The sequence below is a fragment of the Salmo trutta genome, chromosome 32, assembly GCF_901001165.1.
Source record: "Salmo trutta chromosome 32, fSalTru1.1, whole genome shotgun sequence".
NCBI lineage: Eukaryota > Metazoa > Chordata > Actinopteri > Salmoniformes > Salmonidae > Salmo > Salmo trutta.
In genome coordinates, this window is record NC_042988.1 from 15,865,035 (window position 1) to 15,884,310 (window position 19,276).

Genomic DNA, 19,276 nt, shown 5'->3' on the forward strand with positions numbered 1-19,276 from the left:
GATGCCCTTGCAGAATGCACATCTTACCTGATGTTTTGCCGGAAATTTCTCAGAATAGATGCCACTGTTGAGCATTGCAGATTTGGCTGCACTCTCAGACCAGCCTCTCTCATTGATAGACCATGATTTATTACATGATCAATTATAGTAGCCCTAATCTCATCTGAGACTACAGCTCTTGATCTTCCTCTCAGGCTTCTTCCACCACGCGTACGTACTCCTCTCCCTCTCCCAGCCACTCTTCTTCCTCTGTCAGCCACCTCTCTCTCTGGCTGGTTCCATGTTTACATTATAGTACCACATTATTCATAAGATGTCCCCTTTTGTATAGATGGTAATGTAATTGAAAGACTAACACCTGGGTAGGTGTTCAGCTACAATGGGAATCAGCTGTGGTTGGTCTAATTGTTTTGATAGTATTTCATTTTTTAGATTTGGAATATATTTCAATATGGTATTACTGTAGAAATGTATGTCTTATTCAATTTTGTGTTGTTTTAGGTTTTGAACTTAAGTATAACAGTTTTGAAAAGAGTATGTAAACATGTGCAAATTGTCCTGTAGGTACATAGAGTTTTGGTGGTGGTTGTGTCTGAGTGAGAAAAGAGTTCATGAAAATTGAAAGATGTAGTCATTGAATGCATTTTGTGCCAAAGCAATGAAAAATGATCCACAGTTTAGCCCACATAGACTGCTGTTGTACTCACTGTGTGAAGAGTTTTGAAAAACTGTGTCACGAGCGGAATGAACCGTTTAAGGAGTGAGTCAAGCGCAGGAGACTGAGGTCCGTTGGAACAAACTTAATTTAATAATCCAATGGCAAGATCCATATATGGCTGAGAGCATAACAGTCAAAAATGACTAAACGAAGCTCCGCTCAAAAGGGGCGCAGCCCGGCAACCCTAATGCCTATACAATAAAAGTAACACCACACGTAACAAAGAACAATCCCGCACGAATCCTAGCTAAACACAGACAGACTAAATACCCCCCCACTAATGACAAACACAAAACAGGTGCAATCACAAAACAGACATAACTAACAGACACTGAAACACAGATCGGTGGCAGCTAGTAGGCCGGCGACGACGACCGCCGCTCGACTGAGGAGAGGCGCCACCTTCTGTGGATGTTGTGACAAACTGACCTAAGTATTGAGAAATGGGTCCTAGCGATTGTAAAAAACTGTAAGTAAAACATCCAAATCATCTTTTAAAATGGATTGTGTTACTCAGTGGCAATTTTAGCATGTAACGCTTGGGGGGGGGGCAAGAAAAATGGGATGCATGCCAGCTGTCACGGCTGTTCAAAGGATCGGACCAAAATGCAGCGTGTTCGTAGTTCCACATATTTATTCCGTGAAACTAAATGCAATACACTAAATACTTGAAACACGAAAAACAACAAACCGTGAAGCAGAGAGGAAAACACACTACTCAAAAGATAATCACCCACAAAAACAGGTGGGACAAACATCTTCATAAATATGACCTCCAATTAGAGGTAACGAGGATCAGCTGCCTCCAATTGGAGATCATCCCAAACAACACCAACATAGAAATAGACAAACTAGAAAAACCACCCAAAACACCCCCTGTCACACCCTGACCACTCTACTATAGAAAATGTCCTCTTACAAGGGTCAGGACGTGACACCAGCAAAGCCAATACACATAAAAACAGCTGATATGCCACACTTGCTTAAACAAATGTGGTTTCTACTGACAATTGAGATGTACAAACAGGCTATAACCTGTTTTATAGGCTATAACCACCAAGTTAGAGCAATAGGCGAAATTAAGAGGTGAAAATAGACCAAATTATTAGCGTGCAGCACATTGAACGGCGTTTGGGTCTTTACCTGTCAAAAAAGATAGTCATATAACACTGTTTGACGCATTAAATAAGCTTTTAACTTGACACGTCAAATAACACAATTATATTATAGAATGTTGTGTGCTGAATTTGCATGTGCAAGCCAAGCACCACAACCTCTATCAGTAGCACTGTCAAAGCTGTACAAAAACAGCAGCCAAACACCATACACCCCGTCACGAACAATGTGTTTACAATCCAGCTCTGGAGAAAATAGACCACATTATTAGGGTGAGGCACATGAGCTACTGACAGCTGTCTACACAACATACACGTAGTATTATTTTCTTAGCTACAGTATACATTTCTCCCTGGCATATTACATCATTTATGCAGCAGCATACAATACATTTTTGGAATCACCTTGTGAAGGTGGTGCAGCGATCCTTTGTTGGTAAATTTTGTCATCAAAGTCACAGCCATTCCATTGAATAGCAGGCTAACATTCGTGGTTTCTTTGCAATACTTGCAGTTAGCCACTGATTCCTTCCAAACGACTCGTTGAATTTGCGATTTCCAACTTGTGTATATCAGGTACCAAGAAGACCCAAGTGCAGACTGTGTGAAGTAACAATGTTTACTATAACCACAGAGGCAGGCAAACGACAAGCCAAGGCAGGCAATGGTCGACAATCCAGAGTAGGAGCAAAAGTACAGGACGACAGGCAGGCTCAGGCAGAGTTCAGTAATCAGGCAAAGGTCAAAAACCAGGAGGACGAGAAAAGACAGGACAAACGCTGGTAAACTTGACAAACAAGATGAACTGGCAAAAGACAGACAGAAAACACAGGTATAAATACACAGGGGATAATGGATAAGATGGGTGACACCTGGAGGTGGTGGGAGACAATCACAAAGACAGGTGAACTAGATCAGGGCGTGACAGTGTAATCTTTATGTACAATGGCCGATGAGCACCGATACGTTTTATCTATAATTTCTCTTCATTATTTATTTTCATATGACAAGGATTAGACCAAAAAAGAGACCTCCTCACTTTACCCCGTCTTTGACTTACTGTCACATTTGTCATAAAGAGTGTACCAAAATATTTATCATCTTCTTCTTTATTGAAGGAAAAACACTTAAACAAAACAAACAACGAAAACAGTCCAGTAAGGTGCACAGACTATACAGGAAACAACCACCCACAAAACACAAGTGAAACAAACCCCAACTAAATATGGCCTCCAATTAGAGACAACGACAACCAGCTGCCTCTAATTGAAGGTCCTACCAAAACTCCAACATAGAAATAGAAAAACTAGATAAACACATAGAAAAAGAAAATGTAGAACATAAACCAAAAAACCCGAACCACACAAAACAAACACCCCCTGCCACGCCCGGACCAAACTACAATAACAAATAACCTCTTTTACTGGTCAGGACGTGACACTTACTGAGTTTCTTTTAACGGTTAACCTCCGCTTTTTAGGGGCTGGCCTGCGCCTTATACCCGGAGGTCTCTTTTTTGGTCTTCGAGACAACATCATAAGCCCCGAGCCTTCTTGATGCTCGGCATCTGGTGACGCCTTTCGGGTCATAGCATTGGCTACAACCTCACTTACTATATTTTTAGCCGCTGATTTTAAATGGGGTTTGGCTATGCTGAGGCCTCTCTTCATAAACGGTAAATCCATCCTAAAGAGGTTATGAAATATACCGTCTATCCCCGAACCGTACATTGTCGGGGATCCATGATAGCCTGGTAGCCCATTACCCACTTGATCAACATAGTATGAGACATAACGGTTAGGGTCGAGATGGTGGGTTGTGTTCCATAACCATTTTAATTTATTTCTATTATGTTTATAAAATATATATATATATATATATATATATATATATATATATATATATATATATATATATATAATACTAATAATATATTATATATGTAGAGAGGTTTTGGTGGGTCTAAAGGGGAGTTTTACAATCGTTTTACCATAAGTAAATTCGATGTTTTCGTTCTGATCCGTTTTAAGCTCAACCAGAATGTTTTCAATATATTTCTTGCTTACAGGTACGTAGTGTGGCTTGTCGTAGATGACAGTGACTACGTCCCCATCCTTTCCCTCTATATGAACTGTTCTCAGGAGGGGCACACAACTGTCTCCTACCCTTTGATAGGATATGATGTCAGTATACACAAATATGTTGTAAAACCCTGCATGTATATCCGCAGGGGCTGGGAATAATTTATCTTTCACATACGTCCATTTATTGGGACCCAGCCCCAACATGTAGGCTAAATTACCGGTGGTCTTTATACCCCTATCCGCAGCCCCTGAGATTTGTACACGTTTATGAATAGGGTTGTAGATCAAGAGTATTTCCGTATTGTTCTGGGTTAGGAGTTCATTCAACTCTGAGACGATCCTGTCGACGGTTCTATAGAACCCTTTTTTAATCTTTATACATTTCGCAGGTTCTGATATCCTTTCGCAATAAAAATCCCGGTCCTTATCCTTGATATTATACCAACTATGGGGGTATGTAATCTCGCAGGCCTCGGATAACTCTATAGGCTTTGGAAAATTGGTTGTATAATTCGAACTTTGGTTATTACGATATATATGTGCAGACGCATTACTGGGGAGGGTCAGGTAGAAGCCGCTGTGTTCCATGATGCACTCCTGTGTACACGCAAATTATGTTGTATTATCATGGATGAGGGTTTAAGTTAACCCCCGATGCCTCCACCACATTGTGCTCTAATACCCAACTGTTGAACTTTTGGGGCCAGTTTTTCCAACGGACCAACACCCATTTTTTACCCTTTTCTCTCTTATGATCTAGAATCTCCTCCACGTGAAAGACTTTGTCTTTACCCATCTGTACCTTCTGTAGTTCCTTCTCATAAAACGATCCCTCTATAAGCTCCCCGTCATAATCTTTTAACTTGTAGACAAGGGGTATGAGCGGTAGACATTCGGTAACGGTGAACACCTCATCGCTGTAACCGTGCTCATATTTTTTGTTGAAAACACCCCTCAACTTGGATATACTGTAACGCCCTGGCCATAGAGAGGGGTTTTTGTTCTTTATTTTGGTTAGGCCAGGGTGTTACATTGGGTGGGCGTTCTATGTTCTTTTTCTATGTTTTTGTATTTCTTTGTTTTGGGCCGTGTGTGGCTCCCAATCAGGCACAGCTGAAGTTTGTTGTGGTTGATCGGGAGTCACACATAAGTGCATGTTTTTCCGTTGGGGTTTTGTGGGTAATTGTTTCTGTCATTGTGTTTCACCTGACAGGACTGTTTGGCTGTCAGTTTCTTATTTTGTAGTTGTATAGTGTTCCGTGTAATAATTAAATATGATGAACACTAACTCCGCTGCGTTTTGGTCCACTCTCTCTTCAGACAGTCATTACATATACGTACCAAGTCCCCCACTATGAATTTAATTTCTTTTTTTCTTTCGGCGAAGGGGGAACAAACCATACAGATTTTTAAAGACTTGAAAAGCGTTTTCAGAAGAGACCTCCGAGGGCTTCATCCGTATACTCTTATGGTAGCTGTAGTTGTAACCCTTTACTAAATCTTGAACTACATCGATAAATCTATGCGTGTTGTGAGCTGTAAAATATCTCCACATCCGCTCCTTCAGAGTTCTGTTAAAGCGTTCAACAACTGAAGCTTTCAAATTCGAGCCTGTAGCAAAATGTACTATATTGTGCTTCTTCATGAGATTCTGAAAATTATTATTAAAAAATTATTTTCCGCCGTCAGTCTGCACTTTCTTGGGGACTCCTCCTTCCTTCAAGATAGAGTCAAAGGCCCGGGTCACCTCTACCCCGTTCTTATTTTTTAAGACCCTTACATATGCTATTTTAGAGAAAATATCTATAACCGTTAGCATTTAGCGATTTCCATAATTTTTATCTGCAAGGGCCTGCATGTCACATAGATCCGCCTGAAACTGGGACAAGGGGAGAGTAGAGAACTATATTTCTTGGAAATTGTTTTCGTACAGGTTTAAGCAGAGTATAAGCATCCTGTTCTGCCAACCATTCATTCACTTGAGCAGCGCCTAACCGGCTACCTGTTTCTACGGCTATAGCTCTTTGTAAACGCTCCTTACCCCCATAAGAGGTAAGAGGGGGTATAATAAATGTTTTTCAACATCTGCTCCGCCATCCTTCTTGCCTCTCTGAGGTACAATAACGTTAATGAGCCCCTTTCAAATAACGACAACATTTCATTTCCATTTTGAAATTGTATTTTTGCAAACATCAAGTATTACGTATACAGATAATTCAGAATTCGTAGCAGGATACTTGTCCCCGTTTTCTCAACGATCCCGGCATGCAACGCCCTGTATATTTGGTTTAGATTTACAGGCTTGTGTCGCTGAATTTTTAAAACACACACATCCGCTATATAAGTATATAAACAACAAATATGATACATGTTACAATTAGACGGTGTTTCAAACAAATAAAGTAAAATCTTAGACAAGGTTGTTTCTAGTTCTTCAGAATCATCCACAAGACGGGAGACCAGTTGTGTCCATTGTAGGCTCTCGCCCGTATGTCGTACATGATTCATGATTTGCTCCATTTTTAGCACACGCTCTGCATTAGCCAAGGTGTTGTGTAGAACGATACATTGTTCACTTTATTTACAATAATTTAATGCATAACATTTGTAAGTTCTCTCAAAAGAAAAAACGTATGAATATAGTTACCCATTGCTTTACATCTAAATAAAAATATGTATTGTTACTCGGTCTCTTGCGGTTTATTGAGCCAGAAAGTCATCACATCAGCCACCACAGCTTCCTTGTATTTGTTGTCATCCACCAGGGTGTGTCGGATTTCTTTGAGTTTCTCGTGGATGTAGATCGCCTTCTTCAGTTCATGTAGGAAAGCCTTGGTTACCCCGTAAACTCTGGGAATAGACTGCACAAGACCCATAGACTCCAGGGCTCTGACCAGCGAAGGTATAAACCGTCTGGACCACAGTCTTTTCACCAACTCCTCAAAATGGTTGAAGAAGTAGTACCTTGGGGGTTTGTATAGGCACGGATGACGTTGTTGGCTGGGGTGATTGATCTCACAACCGATGCATTTTTCTCTTATATACTCTCCAATCACCACGTCTAAATGTGCGGCTACAGATGCCTTGATGGTGTCCACAAAAATAGTACTGACCACCCCATCAAACACATCCTCAGGCTGTGTACATGTAGGGGGTGTCGGGGGTCTTGCCTGGGGGGAGTAGAATGGTGGGCTGCGAGGCATAGAGTCCTTAGGGTTGGGTACCCATGACGTATTGGAGTCCTGGTATGGTACATGAATATCCATGGTATATGCTGAAATGAAGAACCGGAGGCTTTAAGGGCACTCCTTTTATTGTTGAACCAGTCCTTTGGTATCAGGGCGTGGTTAACGCAGCCGCGTACTTAGTGTTCTTCGGGGGCTGCCCCTTCTGAGGATGACCCTTCTTGGGGTTCCTTTCAATCATAATCCTCAGGATTCGTATATATTATGCACTTCCTTAGCCGAAAAATGCTCTGCCGTTGTTGGCTCTGTACAAAAAGAGCGTCCAACAACTCTAACATTTTCAATTCCATTAGATCCCAACTTTTAAAAGGAATTAGCATGCGCAACCTAAAATCCCCAGTCAGGCCACCATCACAAATGTTTTGGTTGTGGGTTTCCTTGTTGCTGATATAGAACTCCACGCATCCACATGGAAGTCTGTTCCTTCTTTGTATTTTCACCCTGTGAAATACTCTTCCTGAGGAGTCAGGGGTACCTTCCCAACGGGTCTCGTAGCCAGTGAACACGCTATACCCCTGTGTGATAACTCTCAGTTTGGGACACACAACCTTGCGAAAAACCTGCCAGTCTTCAAGCCCGTAGTCCATTCGTAAAGTCGGGTCTGTATTTTCTTCTCCTTCGGCTACGGTATAGAGTTTCACTTTACAGGCCTGGTAATCAAACGGATACCCCCATTGCTGTCCATTAGACATCATCACTTGATCTTTCAGCGCAGTTGCGGGCGGTATTTGGGTTCTATACACATTTAGAAACCGCTTTTTTGGCGCATCGTATATTGTTGCATTATACTCTGACCTTTCTCTATGTTTCAGCCGCGGTCCTGCTTCCGTTGTTACGGTCATCACTGCTTTGCCACTGATCACTAAATCCATGTTTAATTTGTTTAGTGGTTTATCATGGTCGCTTGTGTTGTTCTGGGTCTTATTTATAATGTGTCTGCCACCAACACAATCCCCCGGACATTCCTGCTTCATAGACAACAGCCCTAAGGGCAATAAAATAGTGGGTGTGGGGCCATCCTCTTTGAAATGTTCAAACGCATCCCCCCACCAGTTCAATGAGGTCCCTACACATCAATCATCATGACAACTTCAAAGGAATAGATGCAATATATGCATAAATTAACACACACTCTAACACGTGACAACAGGAACACGATGCACTTATACGGGCATAACCATGTAATAACTTCCTGCCAGGATGTCCTAACCGGATGCCCATATTTGGGCATGCACACGTCATCCGGACATAGGGTCATAAATCAAACGTTTGACGCGCATCGTCTACTTTATTCTCTGTAGCCTCAAATAACTTTTTTAATAACCTTTCGGGGTTCATTTTTTGACTACCCCCTCCCCCCCAGTTATTATTCTCATGAATAATAATACGCATAACAATAACAACAATAGCACAATATTTTAGTTCTCGGTGTTTATTATGATTTTAGTGGCAAAGCAGAATTACAAAAATCTAAATATGAGGTAAACTCTCAGCAGTGCCCCAAGTCCAATAGATATATCCTCTGGGCACTGAAAATTGCCCCCAAAAGGTTCTTCCAAGAACCCTATAAGAGGTGGGGTTCATTGAGGAACCTCTTTAGTTGGTGGGGGTTCGTGCAGGAGCCTCACTGCCCAACTGAAACATTTGGATTTGAAAGGGCAGCAGGTGCCGGCACTAATCTGAAAAATGTAAAGATCTCCTCAATTTAAGGTAAGGTTTGACTGGGGTGGCTGGGGTCGTTGACAATTTTTAGGGCCAAAGAGTTCCATCTTGGTTTCATCAGACCAGATAATATTATTTTTCATGGTCTGAGAGTCCTTTAGGTGCCTTTTGGCAACTCCAAGTGGGCTGTATTGTTCCTTTTACTGAGCAGTGGCTTCGGTCTGGCCAATCTACCATAAAGGCCTGATTGGTGGAGTGCTGCAGAGATGGTTGATATTCTGGAAGGTTCTCCCATCTCCACAGAGAAACTCTGGAGCTCTGTCAAAGTGACCATCGGGTTCTTGTTCACCTCCCTGGCCAAGGCCCTTCTCCCCCGATTGTTCAGTTTGGCCGGGTGGCCAGCTCTAGGAGTCTTGGTGCTTCCAAACTTCTTCCATTTAAGAATGATGGAGGCCGCTTTGTTCTTGGGGACCTTCAATGCTGCAGAAATGTTTTGGTACCTTTCCCAACATCTGTGCCTCGACACTATCCTGTCTCGGAGCTCTGCGGACAATTCCTTCGACCTCGTGGCTTGGTTTTTGCTCTGACGTGGACTGTCATCTGTGGGACCTTATATAGACAGATGTGTGCCTTTTCAAATGTCCAATCTATTGAATTTATCACAGGTAAAGGATGCTCAATGGAATAAGGATGCACCTGAGCTCAATTTCGAGTCTCATAGCAAAGGGTCTGAATACTTATTTTGTATACATTTGCAAACATTTAAAAAAAACTGTTTTCGCTTTTTCATTATGGGGAAATGTGTGTAGATTGATGAGAATAAAACAATTTAATCAATTTTAGAATAGGTCTAATGTCACAAAATGTGGAAAAAGTCAAGGGGTCTGAATATTTTCTGAATGAACTGTATGTTGTGGGGAGACATGACTCTATTGTCATATAGCCTACAGGCAGGATAGCATGATTGATTTCCCTGCTGTAACTTGCCACACAACCACACAAGGCCATTTATGGAACTATAGTGAAATGGGACCGTCTTGGGAACTTTCCCCCCCAGTTGACTGCAGCATAAAAACCTTATTTGCTATCTTGGGTCAGACTCAAGTCATAGCCTACAGTTTGCACACATATCTTTGTATAATTTTATTAAAAATTTGAAAGAATCAGGAATCAAACAACCTTGTTTAACATGAGAATAGGATGTTTGACGTCTTCAAGATGTAAGATGACAACACGGTGTAACATTTTACATTTCAGAATTGAAGGCAATTCATTATCAGTGGGAGAAGGCTACGTTTGCTAGGCAGATCTCAGGAGCTTGTTGGTATTCCAATAGGCCTATGTTGTAGCGGCCTATAAAACCAACAAACATTTTATTACCTACCATATTGTTGCTTTAGTAAAAATCTGGTTTAATAATTATCAATCGACAATGATCAAGAGCTCATTCATGATTTTCAATGAATAAGATTTGACTGCTTATTTGACCAAATCACAGACTTGAATACAGGTTAACCTAGGTTGTGTATCACTTTGAGTATGGCTGCAAATAGGCTGTCCCCCCTTCTAAAAAAACACGTTTGTATAAATACAAATACAATAGTTTGTTTCAACGTCTTTATTTTCACTCAGGCAGGGATGTCAGAACATAATCACGTGTCTGGGGTGCATTTAGAAGTACCGGCTGCCCATGGCTGCGACAACCACTTTCATGAACTTCTGCCAGGTTGCCTGGATTTCAGGAGTGAAAGAGGCTCCGAACTTGGCGGCAATGACAATTGTGAGGACGTCAGCCAACACCTGTAGACAAAGGAGGAAGATGTTAAATAAGACTGACGGTTTTGTTTTACCTTTGGAAATAGACGTGTTGCTCTGATTGTTATATGTGTAGGCTTACATCAGTAAAGCCTAAAATATAAGCCTATTTCTCAAGACAGAAGACATACCCTGAAATTGTCAGGGTCGACGAAGAGTTTGTTGGCGTGGGTCTCGCTCAGTGACTTGTATGTGGCCAAGATGTTTCCCATGTTCTTCACAGCTTTGTCCAGAGCTCCACACACGACCTTGCCGTGAGCAGCAACTTTGGGGTTGCCCATGATTGCTGCGGGAGTGGACACGTCTCCGAAAGAGCCGAAATAACGCTGAGTCCAGGGGTAGACGATCAGGACTCTGTCATTGCAAGAACACCGAAAAATGTGAATTATTTTGTAATGTATTTCAATTATATGCCTAATTAATACTCTAACATGCTCCATTCAAACTTAACAATATCACCTCAATATTAATACTAATGATAAGATAACAGGACAAGTATAATAGTGTTAGAATTACTCATGATCATCTACACTATAAGATATATTAAATGATATATTTGAATGAGGCTGAAGCCATGACCTACCTTGCCAGAGCCAGTGGTCCGACCTCATTGATATCTACTTTGCCCCAGACAGCACTGATGGTGCTCTTCTCGGCGTCTGTCCAGTCAACCATGTTGTCAGTGTTTGTTTTCCGGTTTTGCAACAAGATTAAACAAATGTATGTCTTGTGAAGGGAGACACTTTGCCTGCAATTTATATTTATGAGTGGTCTCCGCCCACTGGAGGCGGCGCATATGATTGGCTCTGGCAAAGATCAGTAAAAGCCAAGTGAGCGCTTCAGCTCTCGGACTTGATGACATCAATTCCAATAATTTATCTGTTAAAAACAACAGAAAATGTTAATGTATTAGTTGTTACAGAATCAAGTCTGTAGATTAGATCCTAAAATCTGGAAGCATATGTAAATAGGCCTATACAGTTTTATCTAGATTACCAACGTTTGAAAATTCGCATGATAACAGCTTAATTAACAGTTTTAATTTATTCCACTGATGCAAGGTTATGGCAAAACTCTTCCGAAGATTACACGTCCTTCATTGCAGTGTATAAGGCTATTCAAATGAAAAAATAGAAAGAGATGCAATCAATAACAAAACAAAAAAATGAATTTGGAAAATGTGATAATTCAAGATAATTCCGGACTGCGATTTGGCACAGTTTCTTATCTACGACAAAATGATGCCTTCCTTTTTAATCGGGGTATTCAGACCGGTCCCACCCATTTTAAGTGATTAATTTCAAGACATTAAATATGATAAGCAGGAATGTCCTGTATTATTTGCAGATGGGTGTGTACCCATGTCCTCGCATGACCTCTGTCTTCCTCTGACTTTTTTCCGATCATCATTCGAAGTCCAATCAACCTTATAATTGGGAATCATATCCAACTTCCATTGAACCCCAGAGTAGGCATATCATAGATACATACAGCCCGTCATTGTAAATAACAATGTGTTCTGACTTGCCTAGTTAAATAAATGTTAAATAAAAAATACAAATGTTAAACACGTCACTTTGAAAAAATATTTTCCAATTGAATGAAGGTCTTTGAAGGTGGATTTGATTTTTACACTATAATTTACCAATGTAATGTGTATTATATATGCTCGATTAGGCTACTCTGAAAGATTTCGTTTTATGCAACGAAAAAATATATATATATATATTATAATAATTATCTTTATCAATCAAACAAATTGTAAAATTGTTGACATCTCTGTTGCATCTGGTGCAATTGATTTAAATGCATGACATTTTGCCAATTAATTAAAAATGAATTATTTGACTGTTTCAGGCAAAGGCAGCTGCACCTTTAGAATTAACCTATTGGAAATATATGCTTACAATTAAAGTATTTGCATTACGCAAAAAGGTTAATGATGGATATTATTAGAAACATAGCCCTCTGACATATTTTTGAAGTTTTTAATATAAAACGCTAACTTATTATTTGATAAAAGCCAAGATAACGTTTCTAACTCTTGGATTTTGACCAAGAGGGCTGCAGTGTAGGGGGAGTGTACCCTAGTAGCTGGGCGTGTCTGCCGCTCTACTGTAATATAAAGGGACCTAGTTGTATAGGCAGTCATCTTCTTCAGTTCATTTCTTGTAGATTTAATACAGGTCAATCAAAAAGGAACAAAATGAGTCTGACAGCAAAGGACAAATCTGTGGTCAAGGCCTTCTGGGGCAAGATTAGTGGAAAGGCAGATGTCGTCGGCGCTGAGGCTTTGGGAAGGTAAGCCCTCTTAAAGAAAGAATGATGAGATTGATTGTGTTTAACCTGCTGACAGCGGCCTATGTGCCTACCCCGAATAAGCATTTTAACATACAATAAGTCAACTACTTTCATTACGTTGTAGACACAGACGATGGGAGAAATTTGATACGCGTAATGCTTAGTAGTTCAGCATCCAACAAAAACTCCAATAATAGGAACTATTCTGTACCTTCCTTTGCAGGATGCTAACCGCCTACCCCCAGACTAAGACCTACTTCTCCCACTGGGCTGACCTGAGCCCCGGCTCTGGCCCAGTCAAGAAGCATGGAGGCATCATCATGGGTGCAATTGGTAAAGCTGTCGGACTGATGGACGACCTCGTGGGTGGACTGAGTGCTCTCAGCGATCTGCACGCCTTCAAACTGCGCGTTGACCCTGGAAACTTCAAGGTTTGCCCCCAGATAACCTATTGTCTGTATATTGATCCCTCTCGAAATCAACTCTGTGTTGCTAAGGCATTAATCCTTCAATATTAACTTTTAAAATATACTTTTCAGATTCTGTCCCACAACATCCTTGTCACCCTGGCTATTCACTTCCCTGCGGATTTCACTCCCGAAGTGCACATTGCTGTGGATAAATTCCTTGCAGCTTTGTCCGCTGCCCTGGCTGACAAATACAGATAAGACCATCATGAAAGTACATCATTGGACTCCAGTTCCTGCTCTGTTGTTATTACAATAAAATAAACAGCCAATGAATAAAGTTTCGTCCTCTGTTGTGTCCTTATTCCATCACAGTTCACCATCACAAAGTCATATCTGAATTTCATCACTATCACATCTAGATTGAATACATTGAAGGAAGAAAGGAAGGGATTAAGTAGTAAATAGTGCTTTAGGTCCACCATCCACTAGCTCACTATGTTCTTCTCCATATCTTTGGTTAGCCGTGTAACGAGCCCCTTTTAACGGATCCTTAAATAACCTTTTGAATAACCTTTCTGGGTTCATTTTTGAACCCCAGTTATACTCATGAATAATAACACGCATCACAATAACAACAATAACACTATATTTTAGTTATCAGTGTTTATTATGACTTTAGTGGCAAAGCAGAATTAAAAAATGTAAATATGAGGTAAACTCTCAGCTGAGCCCCAAGTCCAATAGATAAATCCTCTGGCGTGTTGATGTTAATGTGTTGATGTATCCGCAGCCAGAATGATTTATCAGTGTATGGTGATCGAACAGGTTTCCTGTTATACTCAGCAGAGGTGTAGGGAGGGAGAAGTCTGAATCTCCAAAATATTAATTATAAAGATGATAAAAAACATGCACACCGCAGAATTCATACACTCTAGAAATGAGGGGTTCAACAAGGGTTCTTCTAAGATCCCCAAAGTTCTTTGTAGAACCTTAGGGTTCTTGGAACTGAAAATGGCCCCCAAAAGGTTCTTCCAAGAACCCCATGAGAGGTGGGGTTCATTGAGGAACCTCTTTAGTTGGTGGGGGTTCGTGCAGGAGCCTCACTGCCCAACTGAAACATTTGGATTTGAAAGGGCAGCAGGTGCCGGCACTTATCTGAAAAATGTAAAGATCTCCTCAATTTAAGGTAAGGTTTGTCCCTTGTATGATCTAAATGTATATTGTTTTATGATGATCTATCTTTTCATATTTGTGCAAATCTTTCTTAAACAGAAAATGGACACAATTCAATGGATATCAATCAACAAAAAGGTAAGAATATGTAGGCAATAAGAATATGTTGAAGGCTTGGGTGCAGATGGCTGAACTGCTCACTTTTGTGTCAGCAGGTATACAGACAAGGAGGAATAGAAAGGTATGTCAATTGGTATTGGTATGTTATGCAGATCACATTTGCCAACCTTTTTCCTTATCTCATCAATGAATACCCCATAGACCTCTAGATTACGGACAAAGTATGTTTATGAAAACCATCATCAAAACAGTTTTTTTCATTCACATTCCCTAATTTTTAGAGTGTATAAACCATGTGCCATCAGTACAATTGCAGGAGAACGTTTTCCATAAAACACAACACTTCAAAAAGATAAACGCTTTTAAATAGATTTTATTTTTTTCAAATGTGTAGCTATGGCACAGCTTCCAGCCTAACAGACTGGATTGGAGTGTCATCTCTCTTCAATATTGATGCTGTCGAGTGATGCTCTAGTGGTACTGTCTGCCAAGAGCGGACACAACGACAGCCAGGAACTTCTGGAAGGCTTCCTGAGTATCAGCACTGAAAACGGTGGGACCGAGCTTAGCGGCCACGCACACGGTGATGCAGTCGGCGAGGAGCTGTGGAGAGGGGACCATAAAGGAACCAGATGGAGAATGAAATATTGGAATAAGCTTTATATCGGCTCATAACGCTATTTAATTCAGAAGACTATTTATTTTTGTATTTTGTTTCAGTTTGCTTAAGTGTAATACTCACCCTGAAGTTGTCGGGATCCACGTGCAGTTTCTCGGAGTGCATCACACTCAGTGCTGAATAGGCGTTTTTGATGTCATCCAGGTTCTGCACAGCTCTGTCCAATCCGTGCATCACGGTCTTTCCGTGCTTGGCCACGGCGGGGTTACCCATGATGGCAGCGGGTGTGGACAGGTTGCCGAAGGTGCTAAAGTGCCTCTGAGTCCATGGAGACACGATCAGAAGTCTAAAAATGAATAGAACAGGCTGCCATTACAATTATACTTAACAATCAATATGGTCTGTATCGCACCAAAATAACCTAGGTAGCCTATTATCGTGTTATTATTTAATGATATCTACATAAATATTAGAAGAATGTACCTGGCCAGGGCCTGGGGTCCGATCTCATCCACGCTGATCTTTCCCCACAGGCCTACGATGGCACTGCGCTCAGCATCTGTCCAGTCGACCATGTTGACGTTTGTTTGTTGATTTCCTTTGGTACTTGCAAAATGTTACAAGGGATCCCTGAGCTTTTTGTCTCCTGGGATGTCCAATTTATTGATGTTCAGTATCTCCGCCCTGAACAGAACACAGAAAATGATTGGATGAATGTCTTGAGGGGGCAAGGTCCTCGAGTGTGGCACATATCGGCATTGAGCCAACTTCCTCCCACCTTTAAAGATAATGCTTTGTCATTTAGGCGTTGCCAAATTCTAATTAATACGGATGGAATAAACAAGTCATGATTAGCCTTCATCGGCATTTTTGTTAAAATGTAGTTATTGACATAGCCTTGTTCTGTTCAATGTTCTCTACATTCTGCATATAGTACTTAATACCCCAATTCATATTGTTGAGTTCAAAATAATATCTGACACCACTCAACCCAATGAAGGTTCAGAACTTTAATGCCAATTATCTCAGGGTAGAACCTTATTTAGCCCTAAATTCTCTTTTCATTTATCGTTGTAATATTCACATTGAATTGCAATATTATCTTTATAAAATGCGAATTATTGACGTAAGTGTTTATTTAGGGTCTCATTAAAAAAAACAGCCTAGTTTGGGAGTAAACTATCAAAGAAAGAGCATGACTCAAATGGTGTTTTATCTTCATATTCAGACCGCCCCACCCATTTGATAGTTCCATATTTCTGGTCGTTTTGAATGATTCATCTAAATGTCAGTTGGTGAAAAGTCGTTTTATCTTCCTTCATCAGGGGATTTAAATGATGGGTTCTAACTGGACACTATTCAATGTGGATATTATCCTATTTACTTCAATCAAACCGCAGCTTTTTGTTAAACCCCACTGAAATACAATGCACGTAGCCTATATATTGTTACAATGTTTAGTGATAGGCCTAGGGTACGCTTTTTAACCGAAATAAAACCTTTCCGATTATCAGGTCTATAATTTGTCTCAGTATTTATGTGTTAACTGTGAATATTAACTTCATAGGCCAACACGTCTTGATGTGGTTGCTAGTCCGATCATATTGCAAATATTTGTCAGTGTTGGGGAAGCTAGTCTGAAAATATAGTTTACCAAGTTAGCAATAACTTCACACTGGAAGAAATTAAGCTACACTAAAGCTACCCTTAAGAAACATATAAAGTTACTTTGGCAAAGAAGTTCACTATCCAAACTACTTCGTGAAAAATGATCATATGTAAATCTGAAATGTAATAGAGTAAAAATTGTAAGTCAGAGAACTTTGAGGTAAAATGTTGACAGTGTGTATTTTAGCCTATTAGCAGAAAAACGATGTTTCAAGTCAGAATTAGGCAGGTCTAATGCACCAAAAAAGTAAATGATTGCCTACTTCATCCATATTTTATTTTGCAAAAAAAGTAGTGTGTAGTTCCAGTAGTTAGCTGCTACATGGGGGAAAAAGTAGTGTGTAGTTCCAGTAGTTAGCTGCTACATGGGGGAAAAAGTAGTGTGTAGTTCCAGTAGTTAGCTGCTACATGGGGGAAAAAGTAGTGTGTAGTTCCAGTAGTTAGCTGCTACATGGGGGAAAAGTAGTTAACTACTGAAAACCCTAACTAGATTTCAATGTAGTTCAACTACCACCAAGCTACTGCAAAATGTAGTTAAATTACTAGTTGAATTACATGTAGTCCACTACTCCCCAACACTGCCTTTTGTACAGAATCACATAGCCTATACTCACCAATGAGTGCTGCAATATTAGACCGCACGACTAAACCTTAACTGTAAAGAAAATATTGAGTTATTAAGTGTTTCAAAAACACTTTGTTATTCATTCTATATGAAATAAATACATACAATGTTATGACATCATTTTTACAAACAAAATCGATTATGGACAAATGTCATATTTTGGGCATTATACGAATTGGCTCAGATCCATAACATATAAAAAACATGAATCATGTCTTGGAAAAATGCCCAGAGGAGGAGCTGAGATTATATCGGGGTGTGCCTTCTCTCATGCCTCAATAAAAACAGCCTCTGAGAAGTCTACGCTCACACGCTTCTTTTCTCAGGATCGTCATTAAGTGGATAAACCGACAAAACAGCTATGAGTCTCTCAGCCAAGGACAAAGCCAACGTGAAGGCCATCTGGGGCAAAATCCTCCCTAAATCCGATGAGATTGGAGAACAGGCTCTTTCCAGGTAATTACATAACGATGTATGATAAAGTATAGACTATAACATGTATTCCAGTTATTAACACATAACTCCTCAGTCAAATCTATGGAAGCTATGAATGCGTATAGCTATCTCAACAAAAATATGGACGGGATCCCCGACCGTGTGATTTATTATTTCAAATGAATTTTGTCTCACCTCATTTCTAATGTCCACGACAGGATGCTCGTCGTCTACCCCCAGACCAAGGCCTACTTCTCCCACTGGGCTTCCGTGGCCCCCGGTTCCGCTCCAGTGAAGAAGCACGGCATCACCATCATGAATCAGATCGATGAATGTGTTGGCAACTTGGACGATCTCTTTGGTTTCTTGTCCAAACTCAGTCAACTGCACGCCAGCCAGCTGAGGGTGGACCCCACCAACTTCAAGGTAAGACAAAAATAAATTAAAAAAATAACACAAAAAAATCTGAGTTTTTACCTGTGTGAAGGTGAAATAATCTATTTCCCTTTTCCTTTGCAGATTCTGGCTCACAACCTGATTGTGGTCGTTGCCGCCTACTTCCCCGCCGAATTCACCCCCGAGATCCATTTGTCCGTGGACAAGTTCCTGCAGCAACTGGCTCTGGCCCTGGCAGAGAAGTACCGCTAAACCGGAGTTCAGCTGTCAAGCTGTCATCCGAGGAATAATGTCCATCCAATATTGGCACACTGACAATAAACTGAAACTCATACCGAGGTGTTTGTTGTTTGCCATTTTAATTGTCTTACATTGTCTTGTGATTTATATTGTAGGCTACATTTGGATTATCTTGTAGAATGGATTTGTCAAGTCAAGTATAAAATAAAGTTAACAGCCAATTTCACATTATTTCAAGGGCATTTCAGAAAAATGATGCACTTCACAATAAATGTATATTTTTACCCCACCTTTGCATACACCTTGACATTAAAAAGTTCCAAATGAATGTGCCCGAGACCAATATGTTGTGGCCAGACATTACTGTCCGTCATGGACGTCACCAGGACCTGGCTTTCAGGGCTTTAGCCCGCTATGATTTTGGGTCAGCCCTGAATGTTTTGCACTGCTGCAATGGTTAAAAAAAAGTGTAGTCAGCAGAATGCGCCACTTAGTTCATGGAGCTGTGGTGACTCGAATCCCCCGAAGTCACCCAACAGTTATAATCAGGAGTGTAGTGCTGCGGGTGCACAGCGGAGCGACGCTCTGCCACTTCTTAAAAGGGTGATATGTCTCGCAAGATCACTTCATGATTGATTTGTATTCTACAT

General features: G+C 40.6%; 4 protein-coding genes across 4 annotated transcripts; 2 read left to right on the plus strand and 2 right to left on the minus strand.

The window, feature by feature from the left end:
• Positions 1 to 10,427: 10,427 nt before the first annotated feature.
• LOC115171221 (hemoglobin subunit beta-1) lies at positions 10,428 to 11,387 on the minus strand. The gene is made up of 3 exons (XM_029727821.1): positions 11,223 to 11,387; positions 10,771 to 10,993; positions 10,428 to 10,624 (listed from the first exon to the last, which is right to left on the minus strand). The coding sequence occupies exons 1-3, from the start codon at positions 11,312 to 11,314 to the stop codon at positions 10,496 to 10,498; spliced, it is 444 nt and encodes a 147-aa protein (XP_029583681.1). The 5' UTR covers positions 11,315 to 11,387; the 3' UTR covers positions 10,428 to 10,495.
• A 1,383-nt stretch (positions 11,388 to 12,770) lies between these two features.
• LOC115171222 (hemoglobin subunit alpha-1) lies at positions 12,771 to 13,688 on the plus strand. Its single transcript, XM_029727822.1, has 3 exons — positions 12,771 to 12,940; positions 13,164 to 13,371; positions 13,480 to 13,688. The coding sequence occupies exons 1-3, from the start codon at positions 12,846 to 12,848 to the stop codon at positions 13,606 to 13,608; spliced, it is 432 nt and encodes a 143-aa protein (XP_029583682.1). The 5' UTR covers positions 12,771 to 12,845; the 3' UTR covers positions 13,609 to 13,688.
• Positions 13,689 to 14,998: 1,310 nt separating this feature from the next.
• On the minus strand, positions 14,999 to 15,913 carry LOC115171223 (hemoglobin subunit beta). The gene is made up of 3 exons (XM_029727824.1): positions 15,746 to 15,913; positions 15,386 to 15,608; positions 14,999 to 15,246 (listed from the first exon to the last, which is right to left on the minus strand). The coding sequence occupies exons 1-3, from the start codon at positions 15,835 to 15,837 to the stop codon at positions 15,115 to 15,117; spliced, it is 447 nt and encodes a 148-aa protein (XP_029583684.1). The 5' UTR covers positions 15,838 to 15,913; the 3' UTR covers positions 14,999 to 15,114.
• A 1,930-nt stretch (positions 15,914 to 17,843) lies between these two features.
• On the plus strand, positions 17,844 to 18,857 carry LOC115171224 (hemoglobin subunit alpha-4). Its single transcript, XM_029727825.1, has 3 exons — positions 17,844 to 18,011; positions 18,209 to 18,416; positions 18,510 to 18,857. The coding sequence occupies exons 1-3, from the start codon at positions 17,917 to 17,919 to the stop codon at positions 18,636 to 18,638; spliced, it is 432 nt and encodes a 143-aa protein (XP_029583685.1). The 5' UTR covers positions 17,844 to 17,916; the 3' UTR covers positions 18,639 to 18,857.
• Positions 18,858 to 19,276: the final 419 nt, after the last annotated feature.